At 43.1% G+C, this 27,862-nt stretch overlaps 2 protein-coding genes across 10 annotated transcripts in view; one reads left to right on the forward strand and one right to left on the reverse strand.

The window, feature by feature from the left end:
- The first annotated feature begins 18 nt into the window (after positions 1-18).
- PISD (phosphatidylserine decarboxylase) lies at positions 19-27,737 on the forward strand. 9 transcript variants are annotated; one of them, XM_054219491.1, is made up of 9 exons: positions 16,429-16,783; positions 18,467-18,689; positions 18,767-18,883; positions 21,107-21,272; positions 23,274-23,510; positions 23,642-23,780; positions 24,664-24,810; positions 26,554-26,714; positions 27,040-27,737. In XM_054219491.1, exons 2-9 carry the CDS (start codon positions 18,640-18,642, stop codon positions 27,262-27,264), a joined length of 1,242 nt encoding a protein of 413 aa, XP_054075466.1. In that variant the 5' UTR covers positions 16,429-16,783; positions 18,467-18,639; the 3' UTR covers positions 27,265-27,737. The 9 variants fall into 9 exon arrangements, with proteins under 9 accessions (XP_054075467.1, XP_054075463.1, XP_054075465.1 ...); XM_054219492.1 differs by lacking the exons at positions 16,429-16,783; positions 18,467-18,689; positions 18,767-18,883; positions 21,107-21,272 and adding exons at positions 19-116; positions 3,621-3,715; positions 9,104-9,279; XM_054219488.1 differs by lacking the exon at positions 16,429-16,783 and adding an exon at positions 9,167-9,279 and having other exon boundaries at positions 18,467-18,883.
- The window catches only part of SFI1 (SFI1 centrin binding protein), a 41,883-nt gene continuing 33,725 nt past the window's right edge, over positions 19,705-27,862 (reverse strand). The window contains exon 32 of the transcript XR_008469141.1: positions 19,705-20,152. The gene's annotated coding sequence lies outside the window, so the exon portion shown is untranslated. The remainder of the gene's footprint in view (positions 20,153-27,862) is intronic.

Raw genomic sequence — 27,862 nt, forward strand, 5'->3', positions numbered from 1 at the left:
CCACGCCGGTGTCCCGCCCTCCCGCGCGGGCAGTGGCAGAGGAGGTGGCGGCGACGGCGCGGGAAGATGGCGGCGGCCGTGGCGCGGGGCGGCGTGGCCGCGTTGCGGAGGAGCAGGTACGGGCATGGCGGGCGGGAGAGCACCGCACCGTACGGCGCTGCCCGGCGGCGGGGGCGCTGGGGCTGTCGCTGTCCGGCCCGGCCCGGCCCCGCCCCGGCAGAGCTGGGGCAGCCGCTGTCTGACAGCCGGCACCGCGGGGGGCGTGAGGAGGAGCCGGGCGGCGGCCCGGCGTCCCCCGGGCCGGGGGCCGCAGCCGCCCCCTCTTCTCCGGCCGGGGTGAAAGCGCGGTTGTTTGTGGTGCCTCGGCCCTGTCCCCTGGGCATGTGCGAGGAGTCTTGCCCTCCTGGAAAGAAAGATGGAGGGTTAAGGTTTTTCTAAGGAAGAATAGCTTGTGGCCTTGTATGATTTTGACCGTGTTTCGTGGCTGTCGGTGTCTCAGTGTCCAGCAGAAGGTGGGTGGGGTTATGTAACCCCCGGGCTGTGAGGGGAGCGCCAGGGCCCGGCCGGCCTGTGCAGCGGGGGTTCTCTTAAGGCTTGTGCTTTGAACAGCAACGAAACAGCTGTACTGTACCGGTAATGTTTCTAGGACTCAGTTCTGTGTGCTTAGAACACACAAACCCCTTACTCCACCTTTTCTCTCAAAACCTGGAGAACACACCAGAGTGTGCCGTTACCATCGGGCCTCAGTGCCTGGCAGCGGCGCGTTGTCCTTCGTGGGCTGAAGTTGACTTGGGTCCTGGTGGTTCCCGCTCCAGCAGCCTCCAGTTGTGGCACAGGCAGGAGCCCAACGCGCTCCTACATACTTGTACCCATCAAGGTCAGGCTGTCCGGAGCGGGAAAGGTGAGGCTGACAGTAAACTACTTAGTCTTGGCATCTTTACCTATTTTTAGACAGGTTTCAGAGTAAGGAGGAGACTGGTTTTCCCCATCTTGAACACCAAAACCAATTTTGGTAAGAGCCTAGGATCCGCAATTAGTTGTTGTGTCCTTCCTCTGTGGTGATCTGTCTGCTGAAGTACCAAGTCCTGGTACGCCCTGCCCTGCCTTGGCAACATGAACACCTCCTGGATGCTCCTGTGAAGCCAGCACAGCTAGTTTTGTTCTGCCTGTGCTTTTTTTTATTATTTTGTCTTTAGGTCATTATGCATCAAGACTAATATATGTCTTGAGAACACTAGCGCTTTAGGCTGTAGCTAAGTTTTAATATTTTTTTTTTTCTCCCGACTTTTTAGGGTTCTAAAACTTTTCTGGTAAACTTAAGTCTAGTGCTAACTGGATTAGTTCTTCATTTTTTGAATGCCTTAGAAGTAGCCCGCAGGCTCCCAGCTTACTAATGGGCAAGTGCTGCTTTTATGCCAGGTGTTTTAATATGTTGTAAATCAGGCCTTGTAATACCACAAATTAGTGTAGGTCTGGTGTGTGACCTAAGCGGATCAGCTGACCTCATTGTTCATGATAAAATTACATCATGTTGCTATGTAAAACATGCAGGTTCTGCGGCAGTGTGGGATGCTTTTTCTGTCTTGCTAAGGAAATAATATCCTGGGAGATGATGCAGCAGTGTGGCATGGTTAGCACCTGGTTACGGGAATACATGTTTTGGGGAGGGACTGTCCTGCCACATGTGAGCTAATATGGTGGTTTTAATAGAGACCATGAAGCTGAAGGGCAGAGTGAAGTATTACTGACCGTGTTATAGGGGATAAGTGAAAATTACAGCTATTTCCTTGGCTAACATTAAAACATTGTTAGCAAGTGTCTACTAGTATCATGTGATTTCTAGAGAAGAAATCTGCTATTTGTAGACTCCTCTTCTAAATAAAGAGATAATGTCTGTATGTAACTCAGTAGATACCTGAAATTAATCCTTAAAATTACCAATAACCATTTCCTGGAATTGAATCTCCTTAAATTATGCAATAGCTTGTAAGCTAAGGAAGTAATTCTGTACTTGGTGTATATCTGATCAAGAGCAGATGAAAGGTCGGAGAGCTGAATGAAGACATGCCAGCAATGGCATTTGCATCCCGGGAATGAGCGGGTTGCACAAAGACCTGCCAGACCTGGTTCTTCCCAAGGGACTGAGCCTGTTGGTGTGAGAACACTGTCGCTTTCCTGCCCTGTCTAACAGCAGGTTGTGGTGTTGCCATGCCATCTTCATGTACTTGTCTAAACGCGCTTATGTACATACTTTGAATGGGCATAGTTCTTGTACAGTTGAATGGATCCTTTTCAGATTTATTAGAAACATGAAATGAAATATTAATATTAAACATATGAAGAATCCTGGTTGAACCTTTTCCCTGTGTTGGCCAGTTATAAGTCTATTTTACATGTTTTCAGAGTGGCAAAACCACTCGCATTACAGTTCACCAGTGTACGGAGTGGTAAGATAAATTCTAAAGAAAAGCTTCTGTGCCTGGCAGCACTTGTACCTTTCCAGCTATACCAGTTGGTCTAATAAATTATATTACTTCTTCATAGAATCCGTAATTTTTCTATGTACTCCTCCTCCCTACCAGCAAGGCGAGGAAGAAGATAGGTGTACTCATTCATAAGTGTCTCTTAAGATAGTTGCTGTTGTAGGAGGTTCCTAAATGACACACCTGTGTAGCAGCCTGGGGGAGATGGAATAATCCCAAGTGCTAAATGATCATTACAAAATTTACCACTACATTTACAAGCAGAGTTTGTTTTAATCAGCATGGCTGAATTCAGCTTCGCCCATTATAAACATTACCTTTGGATGGAAGTAAATACACTAGCCATGTTGTTACAGAAGATAATGATGCTTGTGCTATGTACTTTCCTTGTAAGTAGAGCAATCTTGTTTTAAACGTTTTTGTTTTCCTCAGGAAAATACAAGTAATTTACTTACCTTAAAGGAATTGTTTGCATGCAGTTGGATAAAATCGGTCTATGTTAAACTGGAAGCTGATTTAGAGAGTAGTAACTCTCATCAGTTCTATATTGCTTATTTAAAAAAAAAAAAAAAAAGGGGTGGAGGGAACCCAAACAGATTACTAAACCTGGATGTAGATTACTACCTGGATGTAGGCCAGGGCAGTGCATAAAACAAAATGAAATTAGATTATATTAGCTTGCTTTTGAAAAAAGACTCAGGTTATATTCATAATCACTGACACTTTAGAGCTCCAAACAGGCCAGGATATGATACATAATGACGACATAGCTAGTTGCCCAAAAAGGGCTATTGCCGAGATCAGCACATACAATACTCAGTATTGTATCACTGTTACAACAGAATTAAGCTCAAGGGGAACATGTGTCAGTATTTGGTAAGAAAAATAAAAGATAAAATAAATGCAACATGAGATAAATATCTGTAGGAGCAGTTGGATATTCAGGGATTTTTGGCCTTTTAGGGAAGGAATAGGCCAGAAGGGAATAAGCTTAGTAGGAATTTTCTGTTACTTTGAGGAGACTTTCCCCTCTTTGTTTGTCTGAATATAAGATTATCGCTAGATTGAACTGTTTAACAATTTGCATTGGTAAACATTTGTATTTAAGCAACTGTTTCTTGTTGGTTGTATTTGCAGTTTGCTGACTAGCTGTAAATTCCTTATACATGAGAACCTGTATGTTAGAACTGGAGTCTTGTGGAAGCAGCCACCTTCCAGGACATTTTTCAGTGGTAAGTGAAGGCTTGTATCTACCCAGTATTTTTAAATTCTGGGTTACCCAAAGTTGAGCAAATTGCAGTCACATATTGGAAATTCTCGAGATTAAAGCAGAAGTGGGAGCCCAGCATCAGAGACCTACTCAATTCATGGCATTTTCATAGACACAAGCTTGCAAATTAATTACTCTTTACTCCTTTTATTTTCCAGAGAGTAAAAGTAGTGTATTTACCTATTTCATAAGATTCCCTATGAGGTGTTACTCATTGTTTCTCAGATATTTTGGAATACCTGGATAGCAAATGTAGCGATAAAAAAAAAAACCCACCTAGAAATAATTTCCTTTAACAAGAGGAGCATTTTAGACAAATAGCTTCCCTAGCCAAGGTGGAAGGCTTCTGTGTTCTTTTGGAAGTGCCATCTGTTCCACGATGATTTCCTAGGTATGAGGAACCTTGCAGAGACGCGTATCTGGACAGCAGTTTAGGTGCTATAGTATCCAGAGCAGTATTGGCTAAAACTGGAAAGGCAGAACCGATCCTATCGTGGGGAATGTCAGCCCCCAAATCAGCAATACCTCTGTTGAGGCTTATTAGTAGGCCATGCAATTGTTTATTTTCTGGAGGTTTTTTCTCATAATTTTTGTTCACTCTCACACTGTGTTATACCTGTGTGTATTTATCAGAAAGTAACCTGCTTGCTTTGTCATTATGACATCTGCTGCCCTAATGGTGTCTTTTAATGTACCTTCTTTGAGGCTATTTGCCTTTTTTTAAGCTTCTTTGATACTTTGACAATCATCCTTTTCACTGGGATTATCACTTCTAAGGAAACTTGTGTAACAGGGCCAGCAGCAAAGGAGCTAAAATAATAAAGTGAATGGCTGCTATGTTTCTATTTTTTTCCTCTCTCTTCCCCCCCCACCTTAAGGGAAATTTATATTGGGATCTGTTTGCGTCTTCCTTGGCAATACGTTTTTTGACAAGTTTGCTATTTAATTAATCCGTTCAGACATTACAGTAGTTAGGCAGCTCTGCATCCTTTGTACGTGCCTTACTGTATGTAAATACAATACAAATGCAGCTTTCTCATATCACATCCATCTCGGCACGCTAATGAATCAAACTTTTTCCCTGCAAGCATTTTTGTACAACTTAACAACATACTGTAAACTAGGAGCTAGTCATTTACCAACAGTGTCACTTTCTTAGCTTTGTCTGGTCAGCTGTATGCAAAATGAGGGATTTCATGTTTCCCTGTACTCTCTACTTTCAACAACTGAAGAAAGTAGAGTATTTTGTAAAGCAAATTTAATCAGATAGACTGTGATAGTAATAACAGGTGCTAGAGGAAGAAGGACTCTGGGGAAGAGCACGTATAATGGAATCTCTTTACTTATAACTTTTAAACTTTTACAAACATCCGAATTTTTTCTAGCAAATTAAAACCCATTAACCATAGGTTTATTTTTATTCACTAACTTCTGCATGTTAGTTTTCTGAAGATTCTACAGTTGAGGAATTACTTTTTTAAAGACAATACAATTTAGCAGAGAGATTCATGTTAGAATAGTGCATTTATATTAAAAAAAACCCCACTTTAATGAACTTGCTGAGCCAATAGTTTGTGTACTTCCCACACTTCCATTGTATCCTTCTCCTTCATTTCAAAATTGGAAGTTTATTTACATCAGTTTAATTGTTTTGCATGTCCTGTGACATTTTTTAAGTGTTTCGTTGCTCTAGAGTGTTTCTAGCAGCACAGCACAGCCAAGTGGCAGGCCAGGCATGTTTGTATCATTCTTTGGACAACGTCATGAAGGTGATGTGAAAGAGTCTGGATGGCTGTTGGCTGAGAAAGCGTTGTAACAGCATAGTCATTAATAATGAGCCTGACAGCTGATATCTGTTGTCAACATGAAAGACAGTGAAATAATGCTAGACCTGAAGCGAGTGACTCAGAAGGGCAACATCAAGCTTAATGTAAAAATGATAATAAGAAAGTACCAGCACATACCAGGTGGGAATTTGTTGAAAACTGTTCAGCTGTATGACCCGCTTTGTAGCGCAGCTCTTAGCAGCTATTCACCATGGGAAGTCTGAGGAATTCAGACTTTAGCAGCTTAACGGGCCTGTAAGAAAGAAAAGGTATAAGTATCCTTTTATATTTCAGTCGGTATTTGTAATTTTAATAAATCAGGAAATCAAAGGAGGTTTACATGAAATGTTTTAGACCTGAATAAAATGATGCTTGCACTTGGAGTTACTCTAGCTGGGTAATGCAGTGAAGATCAAATATTATTGTTTGTTTTTAATAAATATTTGTTTGTAAACTTTTAGCATATGTGTTGTCATGTATTAGCATAACAACTGCATATAGTCTTCAATTTTTGTTTTCCTTGCCAACTGAGGTATTGATCCTATTTTCTATAACCATTGCTTTGAGTTAACTTGCCTGTCCAAATCCTCTGTCTGGCATATCACATATGGAGATTTCATTATTGAAAAATATAGTTACACAGATTGATACAAACAGCAGCTCTTTGGTGTCTAGAAATCAAAGTTAGTCCTTACAGGAAAAAAACACAACTAGGAAGCTGAGACGCATAATGCAAAATTGTTGATCACGTGAAAGACAGCGTCGTTTGAAGTTAGCTTTGAGTTTTGAGCAAATTAACTTTTGAGCCAGCCATTTTCTAATCCTGAAATGATATTTCATATCCTGATTTGGATTTAAATCTAGATGACTTACAAATGATGTCATTAGGAAGAGAATATAACTATTCTTCAGTTTTATCTCTACCCCTTATAACAGCCTCCTCTAAGTGTTTGTATCCTTTCCTAGAAGAAATTCTTAATTTGGTGAGAGTAATAAAGCAGTATTTATATCGTTGCATCTGATTGCGTAGACTAGGGCATGCCTTTGATTATGCAGTTTGCTTTCTCATCCTGTGTTTTTTAATGTTTCTGAGGGAATGAGTCCTTTTCATCTGTTCCAGGGAAGGAAATTGTTACTTACTTTTTATTCTTGTTTGCTGAATAAACTCAATGTTTAAAAGAAATCTGAAACAGGTTAGCCTTATCAGTATGGAGTTCAGATGTAGGGTTCAAAGCATCTAAAAGTATGTTATTAGTATGTTAAAAGTCCTACACCTTTTTCCTCTTGTCCTGGACTTATTTCTGCTGGCTCACGTGCCAAGACATGAGCTTTCCTCACATTCTCATGCCGCTTGCCAGAGAGCTGTGGTGGTGCTAGTATCATTGGAGAACATGATGTTCAGCTGAAGTCTCTAAGCAGTGCCAAGTGTCTGAACATGGTATTGTTGCCAGAATCAGTAACTAATCTTTTTGTCTTGGAATTTGTAAACTTGTTTTGTGAGTTCCGTTCATATCTGAAAGGTGTGGAATTTTATTTTGTCAGGGCAAAAAAAGATTAACAATGATGTGTTGGATGCCTTTGCCAACGATCATGTTTTGGATACCAGTCACAGGAGCACTGTTGCATTAATGCTGGAGGCGGGGAAAAGTCAACTCTTCACATCATTTATCATCAAATTAAATAGTGTTTGCTGTGGCTTGTGGAACATCAAATGGTTTGCTCTCTAGCACAGAATAGAAACGTTCACATCAGTGTAATCAATAGAGGCTCTTCAAGCAGAAACAGCCTCTCCCTGGATACAAACCAGAAAGAGCTGTTCCTGCTGAGGGGTTTTAGTCTGGGAATTTGCTAAGCTCTGGTGAAATAGCTGAGCAGCTTTGCTAACTTAGAACCAAAGATGTGGTGGGAAGGGAGTTAAAGGCTTTAGGGCTAAAGAGTACCCTTGGTCTCTGTACAGACGTGTCTGTTGAAATAGTGATGATGCAAAGTTGAGAGGTTGTAGAGTCTTTGTAAATTCAAAATAAATAAAAGTCTTTCTTTATAAAGCTTTCTGTAGCTATTCTAAATGATCCCTGTCCTTATATTGAGCGCTGTTCTTTGGGGTAGAATATTTTCAAGAATTCTTAACTGTAACTGTAGTTGCTGCCTTGTTTGTTTGTTGTTTTTTTTCCCCCAGAAAACAGGATTTTAATTTATTATTTTTTTTTAGTAAGAATAAACCTGCTTTCGAATTGTGATGTAATTTAGGACGTAATTCAAACAGTGTTTTAAATCACACATGTAGGAAAGAAATGAGCAGAAATACTATTTTGGTAAAAGTAATTCTTGCTCACATCTTGTTTTATTGAGCATCTTTTTGCAGCATAGTGGATGAAGCATAGCTGGATACTTCTAATCAACTCTACCGCTCAGAACTAAAGCTTCCCAGATTGCTAAGCAATTATGCTTTGTCTCTATGCGTGCCTAGAAATAGATTTGGTGTTTACTGAATTCTTTTGGTTGTTAATGCATCCTTTCATAGTCAAACCCTAAGCCTGACATTGATGGAACAAGATATAGTCCATTGTTTTTTGATTCCAGCTCATCCATGTTAATGATTGTTGTGGAAATTACACCAATCAGTATCCGAGAATTAATTCTTTTGGGCATTTTCTCTGTCCGATAGTTACTTATGTTCATTGCTGAGAACGTTCAGACTGACTGTAATACAGATAGAAGCAGCATAGTCTAATACTTCCTTAGCCCAAACATATTTGTTTTCTCTGAAGATTTTGCAAGGGAAATACTTCCCACTGCTGTGATTGCCCTGTGCGGCTGTCCTGTTGCTTAGTGACGGTGCGGGGTATCTGTATCTCACAGAAGACATGCAAGGCTTGTGTTATGCAGGAGGAGCTTGGCAGTTCTCAGTAAGAAACAGACGTAATACTAGATGTCTGTGTGTGTGGTGACCTGTACTACAGCAAAAATGAGTCTATTATCCTGTTTATCAAACCTACACTAAAGCAGGTCGTCATTTCCTTCCCTCTTCCCGTTAGCTGTACAATTTGGGGATTCCCTAACTATAACGAAAGCTTTAATGACTGAGAAGCATGAAGCTCCACAGTACTACAGATTGTTCCCAACAACTAATTATTTGGTATAGTGACAACTTAGAAGATCTCATAGTTGGAAAGTATGATAGAAATCCAGAGGCAAAGTCATGAGAAACTCAGCCCCACGGTGCTTTCAGGCAGCTCATTTTATATACTTTTGGGGGAAGAATTTTGATGGGATGTGGGGCAGGAGGAGGGGGATGAAGTTAAGGCCACAAATGACCAGTTAACGTTCACCAGCTGAGTTTCAGTAACTTGGTAAGCTGCAAAAACTGGAGTACTTAGGAGCATCTATACATACCTTCTGTGCCATAGATTTCTGATCACATTTTCATCACCGAAGCTGACACCGCTCACTGCACATCATGTTTTTTTCTTTACTGTGTAGTTGTTCTCTTTGCTGAAGTCTGGTGGTTTTTTTCCCTGTTACAGACAGGAAGAAGCTTCATACTGCTCCAGTAGGACAAGTCTTCCGCCTGCGCCCCTTCCATGTTCTGGTAGCTACAGGTGGGGGATATGCAGGATACAGAAAATACGAGGATTACAAGTTGGAACAGCTGGAGAAGAGAGGCATAGAGGTGCCTGTGAAGCTTGCAAGTGAGTGGGAGGTAAGAAACTTGGGGAAATTTTGCTTCTGCCATGTTTGATGCAAAGCTCTTTTGCTTTCATTCCAACAGGGGAATGTTTAATTTGTCCTCTGCTGCCAGTGCATTTGACAAATTGTGGAACTAAAGTTTCTGTCGCTTAAGTAACTATAATTTTGGCTGAAGTGGATGTAATGATACATTAGGAACTGCTGGCATCTCCTCCATCTTTTTGTATGGCTGACACTTTATTATTTTAAATACTCATCAGATCAGAGGTAGAAGGGATAGTTAATCAAGTGTTATGTATTTTGAATAAAAAGATGTTTGGTAGGCATTGAATTATTCAGATGGAAGTCACGTAGTCCAACGCTGGGCCAACACTGAATTCAGACCATGTTACTCAGGGCTTTGTCCACTTGGGTCTTAAAAATTTCCAAGGGCAGAGATTCCACAGGGTCTCTGGGCAGCCTGTTCCAATGCTTAATTAGCCTCGTAGTGAAAAATGTTATCCTTATATCCAGTTAGACCCTTCCCTGTTTCAATTTATGGCTGCTGTTTCTCCAGCTCTCTCAGTAAAGAGTCTGGTTCCATCTTCTCAGTAGCCTCCTCTTGGACGTTGGAAGGCTGTTGTTAGTTCCCTTCCTACGTCTTCTCCAGGCTAAACAAGCCCAATGCCCTTGACCCATCCGCAGAGGCCATGTGCTGCAAACCCTTGGGCTATGCTGCTGGCCCTTCACTGGGGCTATCAACATCGTTCACAAGTCTATCAACATCGTTCTTGATCCTAAGAAAACAGGACACAGTATTCCAGATGCAGTCTAATATGCACAAAGTAAAAGGGAATGACCTTCCCTTGGCTTCTGCTCCTCTGTGCTGTTGGAAATCATCACCGCCAAGGCACAATAAAGACTCATCTTCAACCTTCTGTCCACCCGCGCTCCTGAGAGAGCAGAAGCCACACATTTGCAGTAACTGACCGAGCTGTGGCTCTGCTTAGTGCAATCCACTTTCTCATTTTCCCCACCTTGCATTGCAAGGTAGCAAATTAACCACGTTGTGTAATTTACAGACTTAAATACAGAAATCAAAATAGGCAAGACTAAAATTGCATATAATAAAATTCAAAAAACATTCAGTGCTGAGGATTTTTTTTTTGTCCTAGTAGTTCTAGCTATGGGTACAGCTTGTGCAGTAGTTGTAGTGTTTATCTTCTCACTAGCTGCTCAATCTGTGCTACTCGTGGCACTTCACATACTTCCTCTATGTCTTCATGCCTGGTATACATTACAAGGAAGCTGAGACGGAATTAATACATAGTTAATAAAAATCTACCTGTTTTCTTTGTGAATATGTAGTAAGACCTTTTTGCCTAAATAACACCTAGATCTGTAATGGTTCCTGCTGATCCTGAGGAATTTTTGCCTTTTCTTTCTGGATTCCAACGAGTTTAGAAATTATTGTGGAATTGCAGTATGTATATCAGATTCATAGGTTAAATATCCTTTGCAGCATTGAAGTAAGAAACGTTTCATAACTTCCTACAACTGCTGTATGTCCTTTGAAATATTAAGTATATTGTACAACTCTGTGTTAGACAATTTAATGTGTATGTGGTATTCTTCCGAGCAGCCAGGTGAGTGTCTGTTTCAGTGCCATTTCTGAAGGCAAGGAGTTAAAAAGTTGTAGGATTGTGTAGGGGATGCTTCAGCATGACCTTTAGCATCCCTGTTTCTTTGCATTCCTGAGCACACTGCCAGTTTGTGAGTGGTTTGGCCACATGCCTGCAGGGGACTAGTCTGGAATCCCTGAATTATTTTCACTAGTGACCCAAATCAGATATGATCTAGACAGTCCAGATGCTAACAGCTTAGGCTATGATGGCTGAGGAATTTGTCTGTAAATCTGTCTTCTGTATATTCTTTTCCTGCTGAAGGTTATTTCAAACAGGTTTTATTTTCTGATTAAAAAAGAACTGGTAAGTGTCCATGGAGTGTTTATTTTAAAAGGCAATGTCAAATCAGTTTTGATACTTGAAAACAAATGTTTTTTGTTCTTGTTCTTACTTTTAGGTATGAAATTGGGTAATCCCCTTATTAAATTTGCTTTCTTTCATTATACTGATATGCTGGTTTGTTGTTATTTGGTGAAGCTACGAGTATTGCTTTTGAAACAGCTCTAAAGGATTTGGTTTTTGCAGTGGGGTATCACACAAATACTTTCAAACTGATAAGCAGGGTCCACATGCAGCAGATACTAGTGGGAGACACTAACAAAGTTTCCTAGTGCATCCTGATATGCTGAAATTCTGTTGAATGCTTGTGTGGGAGGGAAAGGAAGCCTGACAGTTATCAGGAAAAAGAGAAACTGTTCAGGCATTGCAAGAAATATGCCAAACAATGAAGGATTCAAGAAGAATAAGAGCTGCATTGTTCCCTTTTATTGGAAAGCGGAGTGTCTCTTTCGCTGACAGATCATTTTCCATTATTCTGGTTTTTGCATCCCTGGAAGCACACTTAGGAATGTGGGTGTCGGTTTGTTTTCAGAGCAGAGTAAGTCTCTGCATAGGCAAAGAGAGACCAAATGCGATTGAACATGCTTTGGAAGTGTAATATAGACCAAGAAACTGCTGCACGTGCCCTCACCGCCGAGCCTGCTGCTGTGGAGTTCAGAATCCACGGTACTAACCTCGTGTTCATGGGAGAGCATGCGCCATCTTCCAGCTGACAGCTCTGTGTGTAAGGCAGATTCTCCTGTTTCTGAGCAGAAGACAGAGATACAAAGTAGGTCGTCGTCATCATCATGTTGTGCAAGCAGGGGATCTCCCTTTTGCAGAGGTACATATCGGTATCGTCATAGAAGTGTGCGTAGTTTTTGATTGAATTAAAAAGAGTATAGTCCTATGTGGCTTTGCTTTGCTCAAACTTCATAAAAGAATGGGGGGAAAAAAATTAATCTGTTTTAAGTCAAGTGTTCCTGAAGTTTTTCCACAGGGGAAAAACAAAACTATTGTTTCTTTAGCACAGACCTTTTCTTCCTATAACTTTCTTAGAGACATTATGTAGCTAATAGCTTGAGCTGATTAACGCCTTAGCGTCTCTTACTGTGAATACTAGTGAGGATCAGCTTTCATTTAATTAGATGAGGTAAAGCAGAGGGCTTGGAGGGAGACAGGTAGATCTTTATCAGATGGATGGAAGCTTATTGTTTCAAATCCTTGCTGTCACAGAACATTTCCTGGCCAGGATCTGCATGCATGGCATGCCATTCATATGCTAATTTACAGGCATTTTGCCTCTTCTCACCTGGCTGGGCAGTGTTGATACAGGATTGAAGAATTACTCAGGGAAACCTTCACCAAAGAGTGAGGCTGGGTGGGTGAACAGAAGGACCAGATGAACAAGTTTTTCTCTAGAGAGGAACTTCTTGTAGCTGTCCTTTGGTTCCATAGTTTGTTCTGTTTTGTGTGAGCAAAAAGCAGTTTGTTGGCGTGACGTGCATCAGGAAAAACACAGTGAACCTTTAAGGGAAGTGAGCTGTAGTGACATCTGATAATACAGATGGCAGATTAATACACAGTTCTGTCCTGTTTGAACCTCAGCTTCTTGTCATGGGCCACAGTTCTTAAAAACAGCTTAATACAGTGAGGAAGTACTGGAGTATAGGTTTAGGATCTTGATTCTCAGTCATCCGCCTATTGATATTAAAAACTGCTTGTATTTATGTAACAGAGGACACTGGATGCTGTTCTGGCAGTACAATACGGAAGGAGCTTTTCTTGGCCCAGAGGGGACAGACATTTAGTATTATGGTAAGAGGTGTGTATCAAGTTCAGGAAAGGGCTAATAATGGAAAAATCTCTGATACTTTTTTAATCCAGCTTTGGAAGAATGAAACATAATCTCCAGCTGGTTGGTCTCTTGTTCTTCATTCCTGCTCACAAGTTCTGATGTTTGGAGTTTTATTTGAGCAAACATGCAATTTCAAAAAAAATTCTTGTAGAGTGGTCCAATGTGCGTGACAAAGATGGTCAGAAAATGTTAAAAGGGGTGAAATTTTAGCAACATCACAATGTGCAAAGGGTGTGACAGTGTAAATGATTTTCGTAGGCGTCCTGGGAAACTGAACTGAGTGAAATCAGTATTTTTTTTAATCAGATCTGTGAGATGCCTTTTTGACTGTGAAAGTCTGTTCTCTCTCGTACAATCTCTTGAGTATCTTCCTGGGATTACGGAGCAATTGAACTGCGTTTTGGGAGCGCTTTGTGACGCTGCAGTGCACTTTCTTGCTTTGGCTGAAAACGCCTGTGTCGATTTGTGTTGCACACCAGCACAGTTGCACACCACCGTGGAACGCCCAGGCAGCCGGGTGATGAGCAGCGCCCACACTATCGCCTTGTTCCCTGCCACAGTCTGGTGTCCCTGGGGTCTTGCCCGGCGGCTCCTCGGGAAGCTGAGCAGTGATGCCGGCATCTCCCTGCTCCCGGTGCCCGACAGCGCCTGGGTGCCCCCCGGGGCAGAGCCCTTCCCTGGACTGCGGGCCCCCGCTGCCGCCGGGTTGCGCTCCCTTCCGCTTTCTCTTCCTTTTCGTTTCTCCTGCCCTGGCTCCTCCTCCGAAGGGGGCCGGGGCCCTGCGGGGAGGCAGCCGCTTCGGAGGGCCAGTGGCTGGGAGGGGAGGCGGGGGAGGGCCCCGCGCCGCTTCCTTAAGGCGAGGGCCGGCCGGCAGCGAGCGGCAGCGCCTGCAGGGCCGGCGGGGTGCCCTGCCCGGCTGGGAGGTAGGTGGGGGCCCGCCGGGGACGCGGTGCGGGTGGAGCCCGCCGTCCCGCTCCCCTGCCCGGCCCGGGGAGGAGCTTGGCCGGCCCGGCCGGAGACCCCCGCTGTCCCGGGCGCGGCGGCGCGGAGCCCCCGCGGGGGTCCGGGGGAGGGAGAGGCGCGGCCGGCGCGTCGGTGGGGTGTGCGATCCGCCGCTTTGTTCACCTGTCTGAAAACCGCTTCAAAAGGGCGGGCGAGCATCGCGTCCGGGCGAGGGGGAGCGAAAAGCCGGGAAGGAGGAGACGGCGCTGGGCGGCATCAGGTAGGGGCGGCTGGGCTGGCGGGGCAGGCGTGCGGGGTCTGGTGAGCCAGGGGCCATTAGTCGTCGGTCTCTGGTTTGCTGGAAGTTTCAGTAGAGATGTTCCAAAGTCTCGACTCTCTCACGAGTACTCTCCTAGCCGATTTAAACAAAATCAGCCTCTTGGACCAGCGTTATCAAGAGTTCAGAGTCCCGTCGCTGGCTCTCCCGCCGGGAGGGCGGCGGGGGCTGGAGCAGCTCTGGTCCTGCTCGGTTGGGAAGATGCGACGCCCTTTGTGCTTCCAGTAGAGGTCCCTTACAGAACAGAGAGTTTGCTTTACAGGTATCTTAAGCTAAAATACAGGGCTTTTTTGTAAACACGCAATGGAAAATATTGTTACAAAATATTAAAATAATACAGTGTGTTTAAGCGCCATCAATTTTCATGTCCCTTTGCAAAAGTAAATACAACTTTTTATCCTTGCTTCACAGAAAAAATCTTTGAGACTATGTAACAGGCTTTTTCAACAGAATTCGGGTAACCACCCAACCTTTTATGGCTAGCTTAAAATACCACTTTTTTTTCCCCCCTCTATTTATAAAATGCAAATATAACAGCAATGTAACGTCAGTGGAAAACGATCAAGCTTTTTAAAATTAAACTAAGAAAAAAAATATATAGAAAGGATTCTCCGTATAAAAAGTAAAGAATTTTAGAAATCGGGGGTGGCTAAAGCAGAGCACGGTGGGTTCCATTAGCCGGCACCAGTGAATGTGTGGAGGGCGGTACCATTGGCCAACTCTTCCCCGGCCGAGCTGGAAGTGACCGCGCTCCTCAACAATCACGTGCCGTTGGCAGACGCTAACCCTGCCCCGGGGCTTTCCCGCAGCATGAGAGCGGTTCTGTTGTGCTCTCGGAGTTCAGGGGCTCCTGACTGGGGGGGGAGCATCCAGTGTTTCTCTTGCTGGCCTGGCTCCGGAAGAGGTTGGGTGGGAGCAGGGACTACGTGTCTGAAATTAAACAGATGCTGCTGGGAAAGGAATGGGACCTTTAATAACGGTCACTGAGTACCTCTCCCCTGATTGCAAGACATTATTTTTGCTGGCACTTAAACAGAATACAGCATTTGGATGCGTGCGGTGCATTTTTTAAACAGTAGTTCTGTTACCAAATGTAGACAGTGTGACCAGGGGACTTCGAGCATCTGACTAGCGCATTCCAAGCCTAACGATTCATGCTTATGATTTAAAACTGAGACTGTAGGTTTGAAGTTTGGTTGCATATTAGTCTTTCTTGAAAATGCCTTGCTTTATTGTTTTTTAAAATGTGAGGGAAGGGCTTGAGGTAGTAATGAAAAGACAAGTAATTAAATGGGGTCACTGGATTTGATGCTAATTTGAGCTGACAGAGCAGAACAGTATTGCATAGCTGGCAGATTAGCAGTTCTCCATTAGATAATAATTCTCTAAGGATTTATACCTGCTGCTAACTGCTGCTTTTATTTACTGAACATGGATTCCAGACAGGTGGGGCAGCCTGGTACTGATGTCCAACCTCCTACAAACCGAAACGTTAAGATTCTTGTCTAAGCTAATAACACAGGCTTTATGGGACTGCCTGCATCCCAAGAAATCCAGCTATTGAGATGCCATTATGTGAGTTCCTCTGTTGAGAACTGGTTGATCACCAGTTCTTGTTCCTTATCCCATGGAAAGTAGATAGATAAACTCATGGTGGATTTTTCATTTCAGCCTCCTTACATTGTAGGAACCGTACATTGTTTCTGGGGCAGCTGCAACAGGGATGGCAACTTGCCATATATGTCAGCATTTAAGCAGGACTCGGGTATTTGCATCTTGGTGAATGTAGTGAGGTCAGCAGAACAGAACTTAAGAGAAACATAGGTTGTCTTACTCATCTGAACTCAGTTTTTTGAAGAAATGGAGGAAAAAAGCTTTTAACACCAATATTTCTCCCTCCTAGAAGAGGAATCTCTCACACCACTTTGTTCTGAACTGAAGGGTAGTGGTCCCCACTGCAGTGGACTGTAGAACACTTCAATGTCCATCCATTTTTAGGGAGCAGGTGAGCTGTTTAACTTGTTCTCTGCTTTCATAGAATCAGGTTTGTTCAACCTCGAATGTAATAATTTCTTAAAAGTGCTTTGGGGGATGAGAACTAATTTCTACTGAGAGAGCCTGTGGGTTTATCTCCCTTACCCTTAAGGGAAGAGTCCTGAAGGAACTATAGATAAGACTTCTGTTTGCTCTGTCTTTCTGCAAAGTCAGGCACAGGTGAAGGTCCTCAGAGGAGACGAGGGCGGTGAGCAGGGTGCCAGCCTGGCCAGCTGGAGCTGGGCAGGGCCGGGTGCTGCGAGCCACCCGCACGAAGGGCAGGCTGTGGGCTGGGAACTCTGCCTGCTCCTGCCTGGCTTCACCGGCCCCAGACCAACTCTCCACAGTTTTGTGAAGACACACGGTCAGTGTGAAAATTATTTTCATCTTGGTCTGATGAAGTGCCTTTTGTTGTCAATGTAGCTGGTTTCTATTTAAAATGTAGTATTTAATGGTGGTAATTTCTTATGTTCCTGGCAAATCAAGAGAACTAGCTCGCCTGTGCTCCTTGCTGCTTTTCTTGGAATTTTGATGGGATTTTGGGTAACTGCTTTCATCATTTTACTATACAGATGGCTTCATTTTCGTTGTGTAGGAGTTTCTTGTGCCAGCCAGAGAAAGACTTGAATGATATTTTAAATAGGAAAACAAAAAAAGTTGGAACAGGGCTCAGGGAGGAAGGAGTATGTTTCGAGTGCTTTCTGTTGATCTTAAAATCTTCAATTAATGGTTGGGTTTTTTTAATATGCAATTGTTAAAATTCAGCTTAAACAACAAAAACCACACAAGTCTTGGAACTTCCTGAGATACAGAATACCATATAGCAGTTTTCTTCCTGAAAAAAGTACTCTAATGCAGGGACTCCAGGGGTGTTTCTAGGTAATATCTGTAATATTTGGAGTTGAAGGCCAATCAAAATACATGATTCTTGCTAGAACATTTTCCTTTCAAGGCCCGAGTGGGATGCCATTAGCTCGTTAATTCTAGCTTTTCCTGCTGGCCCTCCCACTTCTGCTTTATCTCTAATACAATACAACCCTTTCCCTCACATCGGACCACCAGTGCTCTTTTTTATCTACTCTATTAGCATACAGTTTTCATGGTGTTTAGACAGCTTTGGAAACAAGGAAAATTTTTTTTTTTTTTTTAAACCCAGACTTTAACTGTTCTGGGTATTTGGTTTAATCTCGAGGTGAGATGTAGCTAGCCCACTTCCACTTTCTGAACCAGGGGTTCAGTTTCAATCCAAATCCAGGCAACAGGAGGTGCAGAAAATCTATGTTGGAGATGTGGTCTGCAGGGTCAAAGAGGGAAATTTCTCTCTGTGTATATTCAGAATGCTCAGATAGAAAGACTGCAGCTTGTTGTCTTTAAAAACAGAACAAAACAGCTTCCTTTACTCATGTTTTGTGTATTAGTTCTATTGGACATAAAAACTGACAGCACTGAGAATCACCGAGTCTATTACTGAGGGTAATTGACATGTTAACACTAAGCTGGCTCTAAAACTGGCTTATTTCATTATCTGGGTATTTGTAGAAGAATGTCCTTTACCTGCTGCTATGTGAGTCTTTTGAGATGGAACGAGATTTCAGGAGATGGATGTTGGTGGCTGGCAAGGGTGGTAAAATAGAAAGACGTTCCTTTCCTTTCTGTTTTCTTCTTTCCAAGCTGGACATTAGGAGCAGGAAAGGATTTTTGGTGGCCAGCAGTCCAGAACTCTTAGCGGCAGCTGCTGCACTGCAGAATTGAAGCTGGGAATTATCTCCTCCTCTTCTCCGCCCCACTACTCCTCCTCCCAGCCTGGGATTCAGACCGGCTCCGGGGTTAGCTGTGCGAGGCCGGCTGGCTGCTCCTCGGGCTGTAGTGCACCGCTGCCTGGCAGCCTGAGACCGCGGGGTGTTTTTTGGAGAGTTGAGTTTCAATGGCCACCCTGACTAGCAAGAAGCAAGGACTGCTTATACGGACAGCTTGTTTTTATCTTGTGCAGAGTCGGCTTTGTAGTGGGATGTTGAAATATGACACAATGCCTGTTTGTTTGCAATAGCTGCAACCCTCGTAGCAGAGAGACAAGTGGGAAACAGAGGGGGAATCCAGAGACAAACCAGCGAGGGAATTAGGAACTGTGACGCCGTGTCCTCTCTCCTGTGCCGGAGCAAGCAAAGGAAAGAGAGGCAGAGGAAAAAAGACTGAGCCTTGCAACTAACCGTCACCCTGACGATGTGTCAGTCAAACACCCTGCAGGGACCAGATCTGCACACAGGGAAATGGTGAGATGCTATAAAGCTTTATCTAACCCTCCACCCTCTTGCTACAACCTCCACAAAGTTAAAATTCATGTCCGGAGGCTGCGTTCAGGGAACGGCGGCAGCAGCAGCTGTGCCGGGGACCAGCACCCACAACTGGAGAGTCCAGGCCCGGCTGGCTCTGCTGGTGGTACACCAAATAGGAGAACTCGTTTCAGGTACTGTTCGGCATTTTCTGCTTTGCAGGAATGGTGACTGAAGGGAGAAACGAGGGAGGGAGGACGGGAGGGTTTCTGTGCAGAAGGAGCGACAGCCATCTGCAAAGCTTTTGTTTGGCCTAATTACTATAAAGCTCCTTATGCATTGAATTGGCAGAGAAGGGCATGCTGTTATATGACAAGGGGAATGAGGAGGCTTTCATTCCTTTTCTCTCTATTCTCCATCACTAGGAGAATGGAAAAATTAGCGAGGGCCTGCTCTGAAACCAGGCCAAGGCAGTGAGAAGCCCGAGGGCTCCGGAGCGAGCTGCCAGGATGCAGCTCTGCGGGGATTGGTCCATGGGCGACTGCAGTGAAGGGGGGGAGAGCAGTGGGAGGGGGAGCGGGACCTCCACGCTCGATGCTGGCACTCGGGCTCCCAGCACCGCTGACCCTCCAGCAGGCTGGTGGGTGGTAAGGATGGGAGGAAGAATGTGAAGTGTCCCTTCCTATTCCCATGTCGAGTCAGTCCCAGCTCCTGCTGAGAAGAAAGCCGGCTTTACCTCTGCTGAGACAGCACTTCATCTCCTCAGGGGCTTTTTCGTTTTGTTTTTTTTTCCCCTTGCATTGTGATGCACAGATCATTTTCTGGTTTTTATTTATTATTTCCTAGGGGGAAAGAAGTTATGTTCCCTGTAGAAAGACTCTGAGCCAAAAGCACCATCTTGCATCCCAGAGTGGTGACAGTTTTGCCTGCCTGCATTATATTTTAATTCTGATGCAAGTTTTAAAAAAAACACGTTGGCAAGAAAATTTCCTTTTAATTTCCCTGATTCTTTCCATCTTGGAAAAATATACACAGTATTTCATAGTTCATCCTTCATATCATAAAATCCAGTGAGAGAGCGTGCTGTTCAGAGCAGCCAGAGCATCCCATTTCCAGTTTGTGTGCGCACACAGCTGTTTCCCAGTTGCAGGCATACTGCCTTCAGCAGGGTGTGGGGAACAATCGCTTAGCCGGGATTTAAGTCAGTACCCAAAAGATGTGAATATTTTGCCCTCAGGTAGGCAGAATTTAATTTAATAATGTAACATTGGAAATGCCAATGGAAGCCAAAGAATAAATGGGGACCTGAAGGGTCTCCCATCCAGACCTCCTGCGAGGGTCTGAACTGCGGCCCAGGATGTCCTCTGCTAATAAGATGAGCGGCTTTTTTCTCTGAGAGTTACAAGTTCAACTTCTCCCATGGCCATTTGTGCAAAATGAGTTTCCTCTCAGTCAGGACATCCCTGTGACAAAAAAATCGTAGATGCAGTTGGTTATGAGGCAAAGGAGTTGGTTACTGGGACATGCAGACTATCTTGCAGCACAAGCAGTATGGGTTTTGTCCACGTGTTCTCTGTTCTGAACCAGGGTACCCAGTGAAGGTTTAAGACTGGGAAAGATGTCTTTTGTAATCAGTTAATTTATAAATTGTTTTAACTAACTCTGGAGTGCCACTCTGTTGTTTCGCAAGTAAGGGCTTATTTCCCAAAGTTACTGACGACCAACAGGTCTGTAAATTTGGCTCCAACATCTTTTGTGATACAAAATACAACTTAAGGGACAATCTAGTTAAGATGCTTTCAACACGTGAACCCTCTGAGGGACCCCCATTTATTAGGTTTCAAGGATTTTTTTTCATCAGATTATCTGTTCTTTCCTCAAAGCTGTCCCTCCACAGAGTTCTTATTGAAGTCCCAGCATCACAGATTCCTAGCTGTCAGGATCCTGTTTGCTGTCGATTTTGGCTATCCAACGGCTGGAGCAGTCACAAGAAATGTTTTCTGGGCATGTCATCTTCTGATATTTGGAAGAACCTTTGCTCTTTGTTATTTCCACTGTAAACTATCATGTTATGTTATCAGTTGGATGAATGACCTGTGACTTTGTTTTCAAATGTCACCTGCAAGTGATCTTGCCTTTAATGTTTGAGGGTGTCATTCACAATCATTCATAAAATGTGACCTCTGAGAGCGAACACCATTTTCTGGACAGAGGATTTTTTTTTCTTTTTTTTTTTTTGAGATAACCTGGTCTTCTATTTTGGGAGTGGGAAGAACCGATCAGAATAAAGGAGTAAAGACTTGCAGAATCAATGCTGAAGTAAAGATTAGCAGGAATAACTCATCCCCAGCTCTCAGAAGCTGGCGGTTCTGAAGCGAGATGGCTGACCCTCTTCTGTTGTGTATGTAATCTTCCAGGTTGCAATTTCCCCAGCTGGCCCTGAGGCGAAGGTTGGGCCAGCTAAGCTGTATGTCTAGGCCTGCTCTGAAACTCCGTTCTTGGCCTCTGACTATTCTCTATTACCTTCTGCCTTTCGGTGCTCTTAAACCCTTGACCAGAGTGGGATGGAGGCCTATGAGCAGGGTAAGTGTGAGCAGGTCTCTCGCGCTTTGTGTGTGTTAGCTGTTTGTACCACAGGGAGCTGGCAGCAGCGGGGTGGAGAGATCCTTTGTGTAGGACTGGCTGATGATCACTGGTATGAAAGCAGAGAGATACAATTCATGTTTCCCTTTAGTTTTTACTGTTCATAGTTGTGTTGACTAATTGCTAAGAGAAATTCTTTTTTTCTTTTTCAGTAGCAGAGAATTTTTGTCCTCTTAACAGTCAGGGGTCTACCCAGGAAAATCAACAGGAACTTTTAAATAATTTCAGTCACCTCAAAGTACAAGGGCAAGGATAAGGCAGAGCAAACCACTTCCCCAGTTCCCTTTCCTGGCCACACGAAATAGGCTCGTGCTTTCTGTCGTTTTTGCACGCAGAGGGTCTGTTCCTCAGGTTCTTTGAGCATTTGTAATCCAGCCTGTCCAAATGACGTGCAAATCTCTGCTCTGGCCCTGTTGAGAGCAGGGTGTAGGAAGCCTGGCACAGGGAGATCTTCTGCACACATGCAATTGCAGAATGCAACAACCACACAAATATGTTGATTAAAAACGGCAACAAAATTGCCCTCCTTAAGACTATTTCATTGAACAGCTGTTCCGTTTGATCCCATCAGCTTGAAAACCAGGCTCTTTTGGAGAAGGGCCTACTGGGAAATAGCACTTTTGATGATTTTTATAGTTGTATCTTGATGTTTTCAGTGTTTGTGGGAAATTGAGCAAAATTGATTTTAGAAATTAACACTGTATAAGGCATGTATAATAACATGGCAAAACGGTTTTTTTCTTTGTACTTCAGCTTATATAACCTAAGGTACTGTTCATTTACAAGTTTTTATCTGAAGTAAGATTCGGTTGGTGTTTTTCATTCTGAAATATCACTGTGTTTTAATGTGATGCAGGACGGTGATTTGTGAGTGAAATCCTAATTTGCTGTATTTGATGTGATGGACAGCATGTGCTTCTGTTTGTGTTTATGGCTGTATTTTGCAAGACTTAATTATGAAGGATATGAGTAATACTGAGACTAAATGATGACTCTCACTAAGAAAAAAAAACAAACCAACTTTTAGTTGGGAGTTAAATGTAGCTGAGCTGTACTGTTAAAAACTGTACCAGATTCAGCAGATGACTACTTATTTTGCAAAACCGTTTTCCGACGGTTCAGTTCCCTTGGCCCACACTCCCCCAGTTACATCATGGTCCTGTGAGCTTTTTGGCTGATACTACCAGAAAAGTTACCTGCTGGAATTACCAACAGGAAGATGCTCATCTGTCCAGACACATCAACAGCACACACGAATCGCTTACCAACGTTGTTTCATTTGTTTTTCTTGCTACTAAAGCTTATGCTTTGGTGTAAGTCCAAAGGTATACTTCTACAGGAATAAAGGCATTTTATATTCTTGCAATTAGCAACTCCTGGTGTTGTGAGAGAAAGAGTAAGGCTGGTGTAATTTATACCAGTGTAGCTGTATCCCTGTGGGTATGTTTCTTCGATTGTATTAGTATCATTACAGCAGTACGATACTGGGATGTGGAAAAACCTCCTCATTAGTAGATGCATCTGAGGACGTCATCAAACACTGAGAGATCGTTTTTCTCACAATTTTCATATGGTTATTCACAAAAATGAATATATTGGTAATATTAAATGCTTCTGATGAGTCTTCTACTAGAATACGTGAAATGTGTCTTTTTCTGTAAGCCTCGCATTTGGAAGTTAAAAGTAACTTGAATGTTATAGTTATGTTATAGAATGTTATATATTTCATCCTGTCCCTCCCTCATCTGCCCTCATCAAAATGGAGGGAGTGAGAATTAAGAGCAGTGTTGATTTTTTGCTGACTCTGTGCGTGATGTAACCCACTGAATTGAAGGGAGTGGTCAGCAGAACAGTTTCATTCTTTCTGTCTTATGGAGAGTAGTAAGAGAAAGGCATCAGTGGGAAGGATGGAATGACATGGTGCAATTCTTCTTTCTTTAGGTTGCTCTGTACAAATCGGTACCAACTCGACTGCTCTCACGAGCCTGGGGTCGCCTGAACCAGGTGGAGCTGCCTACATGGCTCCGGAAGCCTGTTTACAGCCTGTACATCTGGACGTTTGGAGTGAACATGAAGGAGGCAGCTGTGGAAGACCTGCATCACTATAGAAACCTCAGCGAGTTCTTCCGCAGGAAGCTGAAACCACAAGCACGACCAGTCTGCTGTTTGCACAGTGTGGTGAGTAAAAGGAAACGAAGGCTTTGCACTACCAGCTTCCCCCACCCCCAAAGGAACATGTCTGCTTTATGAGGAATGAATGAATTCCTAATATGTTTCTTTTTTTTTTTTTTTTTTCTTCTTTGCTGTAGATTAGTCCCTCTGATGGAAAGATCCTTAATTTTGGACAGGTAAAAAACTGTGAGGTGGAGCAAGTAAAAGGGGTTACTTATTCTCTGGAATCTTTCTTGGGACCTCGCATCTGCACAGAGGAACTGCATTTTAGCCAGGGTGAGTTCTGCATCAGTTCTGCTTTTATTCTGCTCTGCCCTTTCAGTGTTCTCGGAGAACAAAAGAAAAGAGATTACTACTTTTTTTTCTCTTTCCCACATTGTCAGGAACAAAAGCGGGCCTGATTTTTTGTTTTGTTTTATTTGGGGATAGACATGTCACTGTTCTGGTTCTCTTTCTCACCAGCAGCTTTATAGTGTCTTGCCTGGCTCATTCTGATTATCTGAATTTAATTGCTTGGTTCCTACAATTGACTCCAGGATCTGCCACTATAATGAGGCTGTAGCACTCCTGCTGCCAGACTGAAATGTGCATGAGCACCTGGCTCGCAAAAATTGTATAAGCTGCTCTGTAACAAGGTTTATGCTCCAGCAGTATTCTTCTAACGACCTGGGCTATTACTGCTCTGCTGCACCTCGAGCGCTTTGATGAAAGCAACACATTTTGCTAAAGCAGTGAGGGGACTGGAGGGGCGGAGTTCTACAAACAGGATTATTTTCAACATGAGCACAAATGAAACTAATGCATTTTATAAAACTAGGGACTCTTCACAAATTCTGTTCTTAAAAGGGTCACTTTGAGAAAAATTGTGTTCTTGAAAGGGTAGCTGTAAGAAAAATACAGTTTCACTGTATTTTAGTTTCTGCTGTTCTCTTTAAGGAAGGGCAAAGTCCAAAATGATTAAAACAACACAGGATCTAATTTTGTTGTAAAGGGAAAAGAAACACTTTGAAGTGTTGGATTCCTAGACAAAGTGTCTTTTTGTAGTCCCAACGATGCATGCGGACTGCATTTAGTCCTCTGCTGTTACCACTGGTTCTATTGTAGACGGTTTGACCTGAAGAATATCTTTAACCCCTTTCTTTCCATGTTTTCTTTGCAGCCCCACCTGGTAACTCTTTTCAGCAACAACTGGTCACAAAAGAGGGGAATGAGCTCTATCACTGTGTGATCTACCTTGCACCAGGAGATTATCACTGCTTCCACTCACCCACTGACTGGAGAGTGTCACACCGACGTCACTTCCCAGGTAGGTTCCTGTTCCCGGAAAGCGAATGCAGAGCAGCTATGGAGGGAAGCACTGGTACAGGCCATTGCTGAATGAGACATGCCAGGGGAGCAGTTGTACAGTTGCGTGGTAGATAATGGTAGAACAGCGATGTGTCACAAATGGTAATTGATTTTATGGTAGTATAGTTTAGCAGAACAAATCATATATAAATGGTGAAAACAGTAATATTGCATTCAAGCTGGTTTAGTTCTTTAAAATCACTGTTGATGCATGCTCACCTTACTTGTTCCCAAACATAATTTGTTCAGTTTGCACCTGAAATACAGATAGTCCTCCAGATCAGAGCAAACAGTAGCCTAAAATATGATCTCTTCCTCTGCTTGGCAAAGATGCAACTAAACGGTTACACTACTACTGGAGCTGGGATCAGATGTTGTCGTCCTGCTCTTTGCAGATGACTGACCATACTCTAGTTCACCAGATAACAAAAATAAATGTTTTACTCCTTGGTATCTGGCAAAACCTAAGTACTTGGATTTGGTTTCAAATACTGTGAGAGACGATGACCTGAGAAATCTGTCAAGTTCCAGATTGAAGCTAGGCCTTGATTGAAACAAAGGAGTATCAGTGAAAGGCTACTATTGGATTCAATGCAGCAACGCAGATGCATTTTATACCTAAAAATATGCATAGTGAATATACTTCACTAAATGACTTCAAGGACTACAGAGGGATTTACATTCTGTAATAAACTCTGATTCACATTATTAGTATTTCCTGGTCAGCTCTAGCTAGATCGCTACTTGATTTTCAGCCACAGTTTCAGTAACCGCTTTTATGCATTTCCCAAAAAGGACTGGAAGCGGCTGCTCTCACGCACTGGATAGTTAACTACTGAAATCTGTTCCTAAGCTGTAAAAAGCTTCTTTAACTTCCTTTTAGTAGCCTGTACCCTGTTGTTAGATGGATCTTATGTGCTTATTGGAAGGCTTCTTTCAATTCTATCTATCAGGGCTGAGCATAGGGACTCGCTCTGCCTTTATCCTTACCCTGGTCTCTCTTAAGGACCTATCAGATAACAGTTATCAGTAGTTGTCATTTGTGAATTTGTAGGTGACACTGTGTGCAGTTGGTTGGTTACATTTTTGGTAGAGGAATAGCATCAGATAGTGTGGAAATGAGTGCCTGCCACCTCAGTTTGGTGACAGAGGAGTAGGTATGACTGATGCTAGAACAAGCTTCAACAGCAGGTATTTTGAAAGGGACTCCCACCTCAGGTTTTGTTCCCTACTCTAATGTCAGGCTTTCGCTGTCTGGATGGGAATAAGTGAAAACTGAGGGAGGTGGGGATACTGGTCAGCCTGAAAAGAACCATTGCTGGGTATGAAAATGTAAACCCATTGCTCTTTAACAGAGAGAACTGTAGATGGTGTCCAGATTGCATTCAAGCCTTAAATGAAGGATGAGCCGGGGTCTTTAGTTCCTCTGTGATTCTGCTAGGAAAAATGCAAATAGAAGCCCTGCCCAAGAGCGTTGATCTTTCTGGACAGAAGACTGAAGATCACATCTTTCTATCATTCCTTTGTTTTTACTACAGCCTTGTCTTTCATTTGCTCCACCTAGCATTTGCCTCCTCCTACAAAGAAGTGACAGAATTGTTTACTGTATCAGCTACAGTTATACCGAAAATACCACTTGGATAGCATTACAACACTGCTATAAGCCAGATGACTTAACCTGAATGTTTTCTCACTATTGCAGGCTCTCTGATGTCTGTGAATCCTGGAGTTGCTCGCTGGATCAAGGAACTGTTCTGCCACAACGAACGGGTTGTCCTTACGGGTGACTGGAAACATGGCTTTTTCTCTTTAACAGCTGTAGGAGCAACAAATGTGGGCTCCATCCGCATCTACTTTGACCGGGTGAGTAAGACATCAGTAGGCAGCTTTCTGGTTTTGATGGCTAAGGTTGGTACAGTATAAAAGAAAGTTACAAAGAAAACTTTTTAAAGTCTTATTACCCTGAAATTAAGGTGCTTCATAAGACTGACGTTCCAAGACGGATTTAAAGGGAGTCATCTCCAGTATAGACTGCTTTCTTTTTTTTTTTTTTAATATTCCTATTGCACTTTTGAATTTTAAGTAAGTTCCTGCATTGAAAATGCGTGGATATCCACAGTCTACAGCTGTGCTAATGAATACAGAGTACTGAAATCCTCAAGTAACAGTTTCTTCCTTCTCTGTACAGGACCTGCATACCAACAGTCCACGCTACTCTAAAGGTTCCTACAATGACTTCAGCTTCGTATCCAACAACAACAAGGAGGGAATCCCCATGAGGAAAGGGGAACATTTAGGGGAATTTAACTTAGGCTCTACGATTGTACTGATCTTTGAGGCACCCAAGGACTTCAAATTCCACCTTAAAGCCGGACAGAAAATCCGCTTTGGAGAAGCACTGGGCTCTCTATAGAAGAAGGTTTTCTATACAAAGGGACTCTTACCACACCACTGAGTGTTTCACTTAAAAAAGTTATGTATCACTCAGCAGGACCTGGGTGAGGAAAACAGACGTCATTGCTATGTTTAACTTGAAGTATTTGGTCTACATGTACATGCTGCTGAATGCAGAAAAAGAACTGAAAGACCAGAGATGTATCAGGTACAGCTGCCTTTGGAGATGTTGAATTTGGAGGTTTCTGTCCTACCCTGTGCCTGTAGTCTTTCATGTTCTCCCCTCGCTGTGCCACAGGATAATTATGTTCTTAGAGCCTGTAAGTCCCTTTTAAGCCTTCCTAGGCTGTGCAGGTGCAATGGGGAAGGGTGGAGGTAGAGATTGTCTGTATTTAAAGGGCCATTGACAGGCTGAGTCAGACCTTGCACCTTATATCTGCAATATCTGTTTTTCAGACCTTGAGTAAAGAATGTGTTCTCATATTTATTTTATTCCAAGTGTCTCTGCTGAAGTTCTTACATAAAGGCAGCCTGTGAATGCATAGAGCGCCAAACAGTTAAATGGGCTAGTATGGCTTCACAGTCCAAACTAAGCAAAGTGTACCACAGACAGCATC

The sequence above is a fragment of the Rissa tridactyla genome, chromosome 13 (assembly GCF_028500815.1).
Source record: "Rissa tridactyla isolate bRisTri1 chromosome 13, bRisTri1.patW.cur.20221130, whole genome shotgun sequence".
NCBI lineage: Eukaryota > Metazoa > Chordata > Aves > Charadriiformes > Laridae > Rissa > Rissa tridactyla.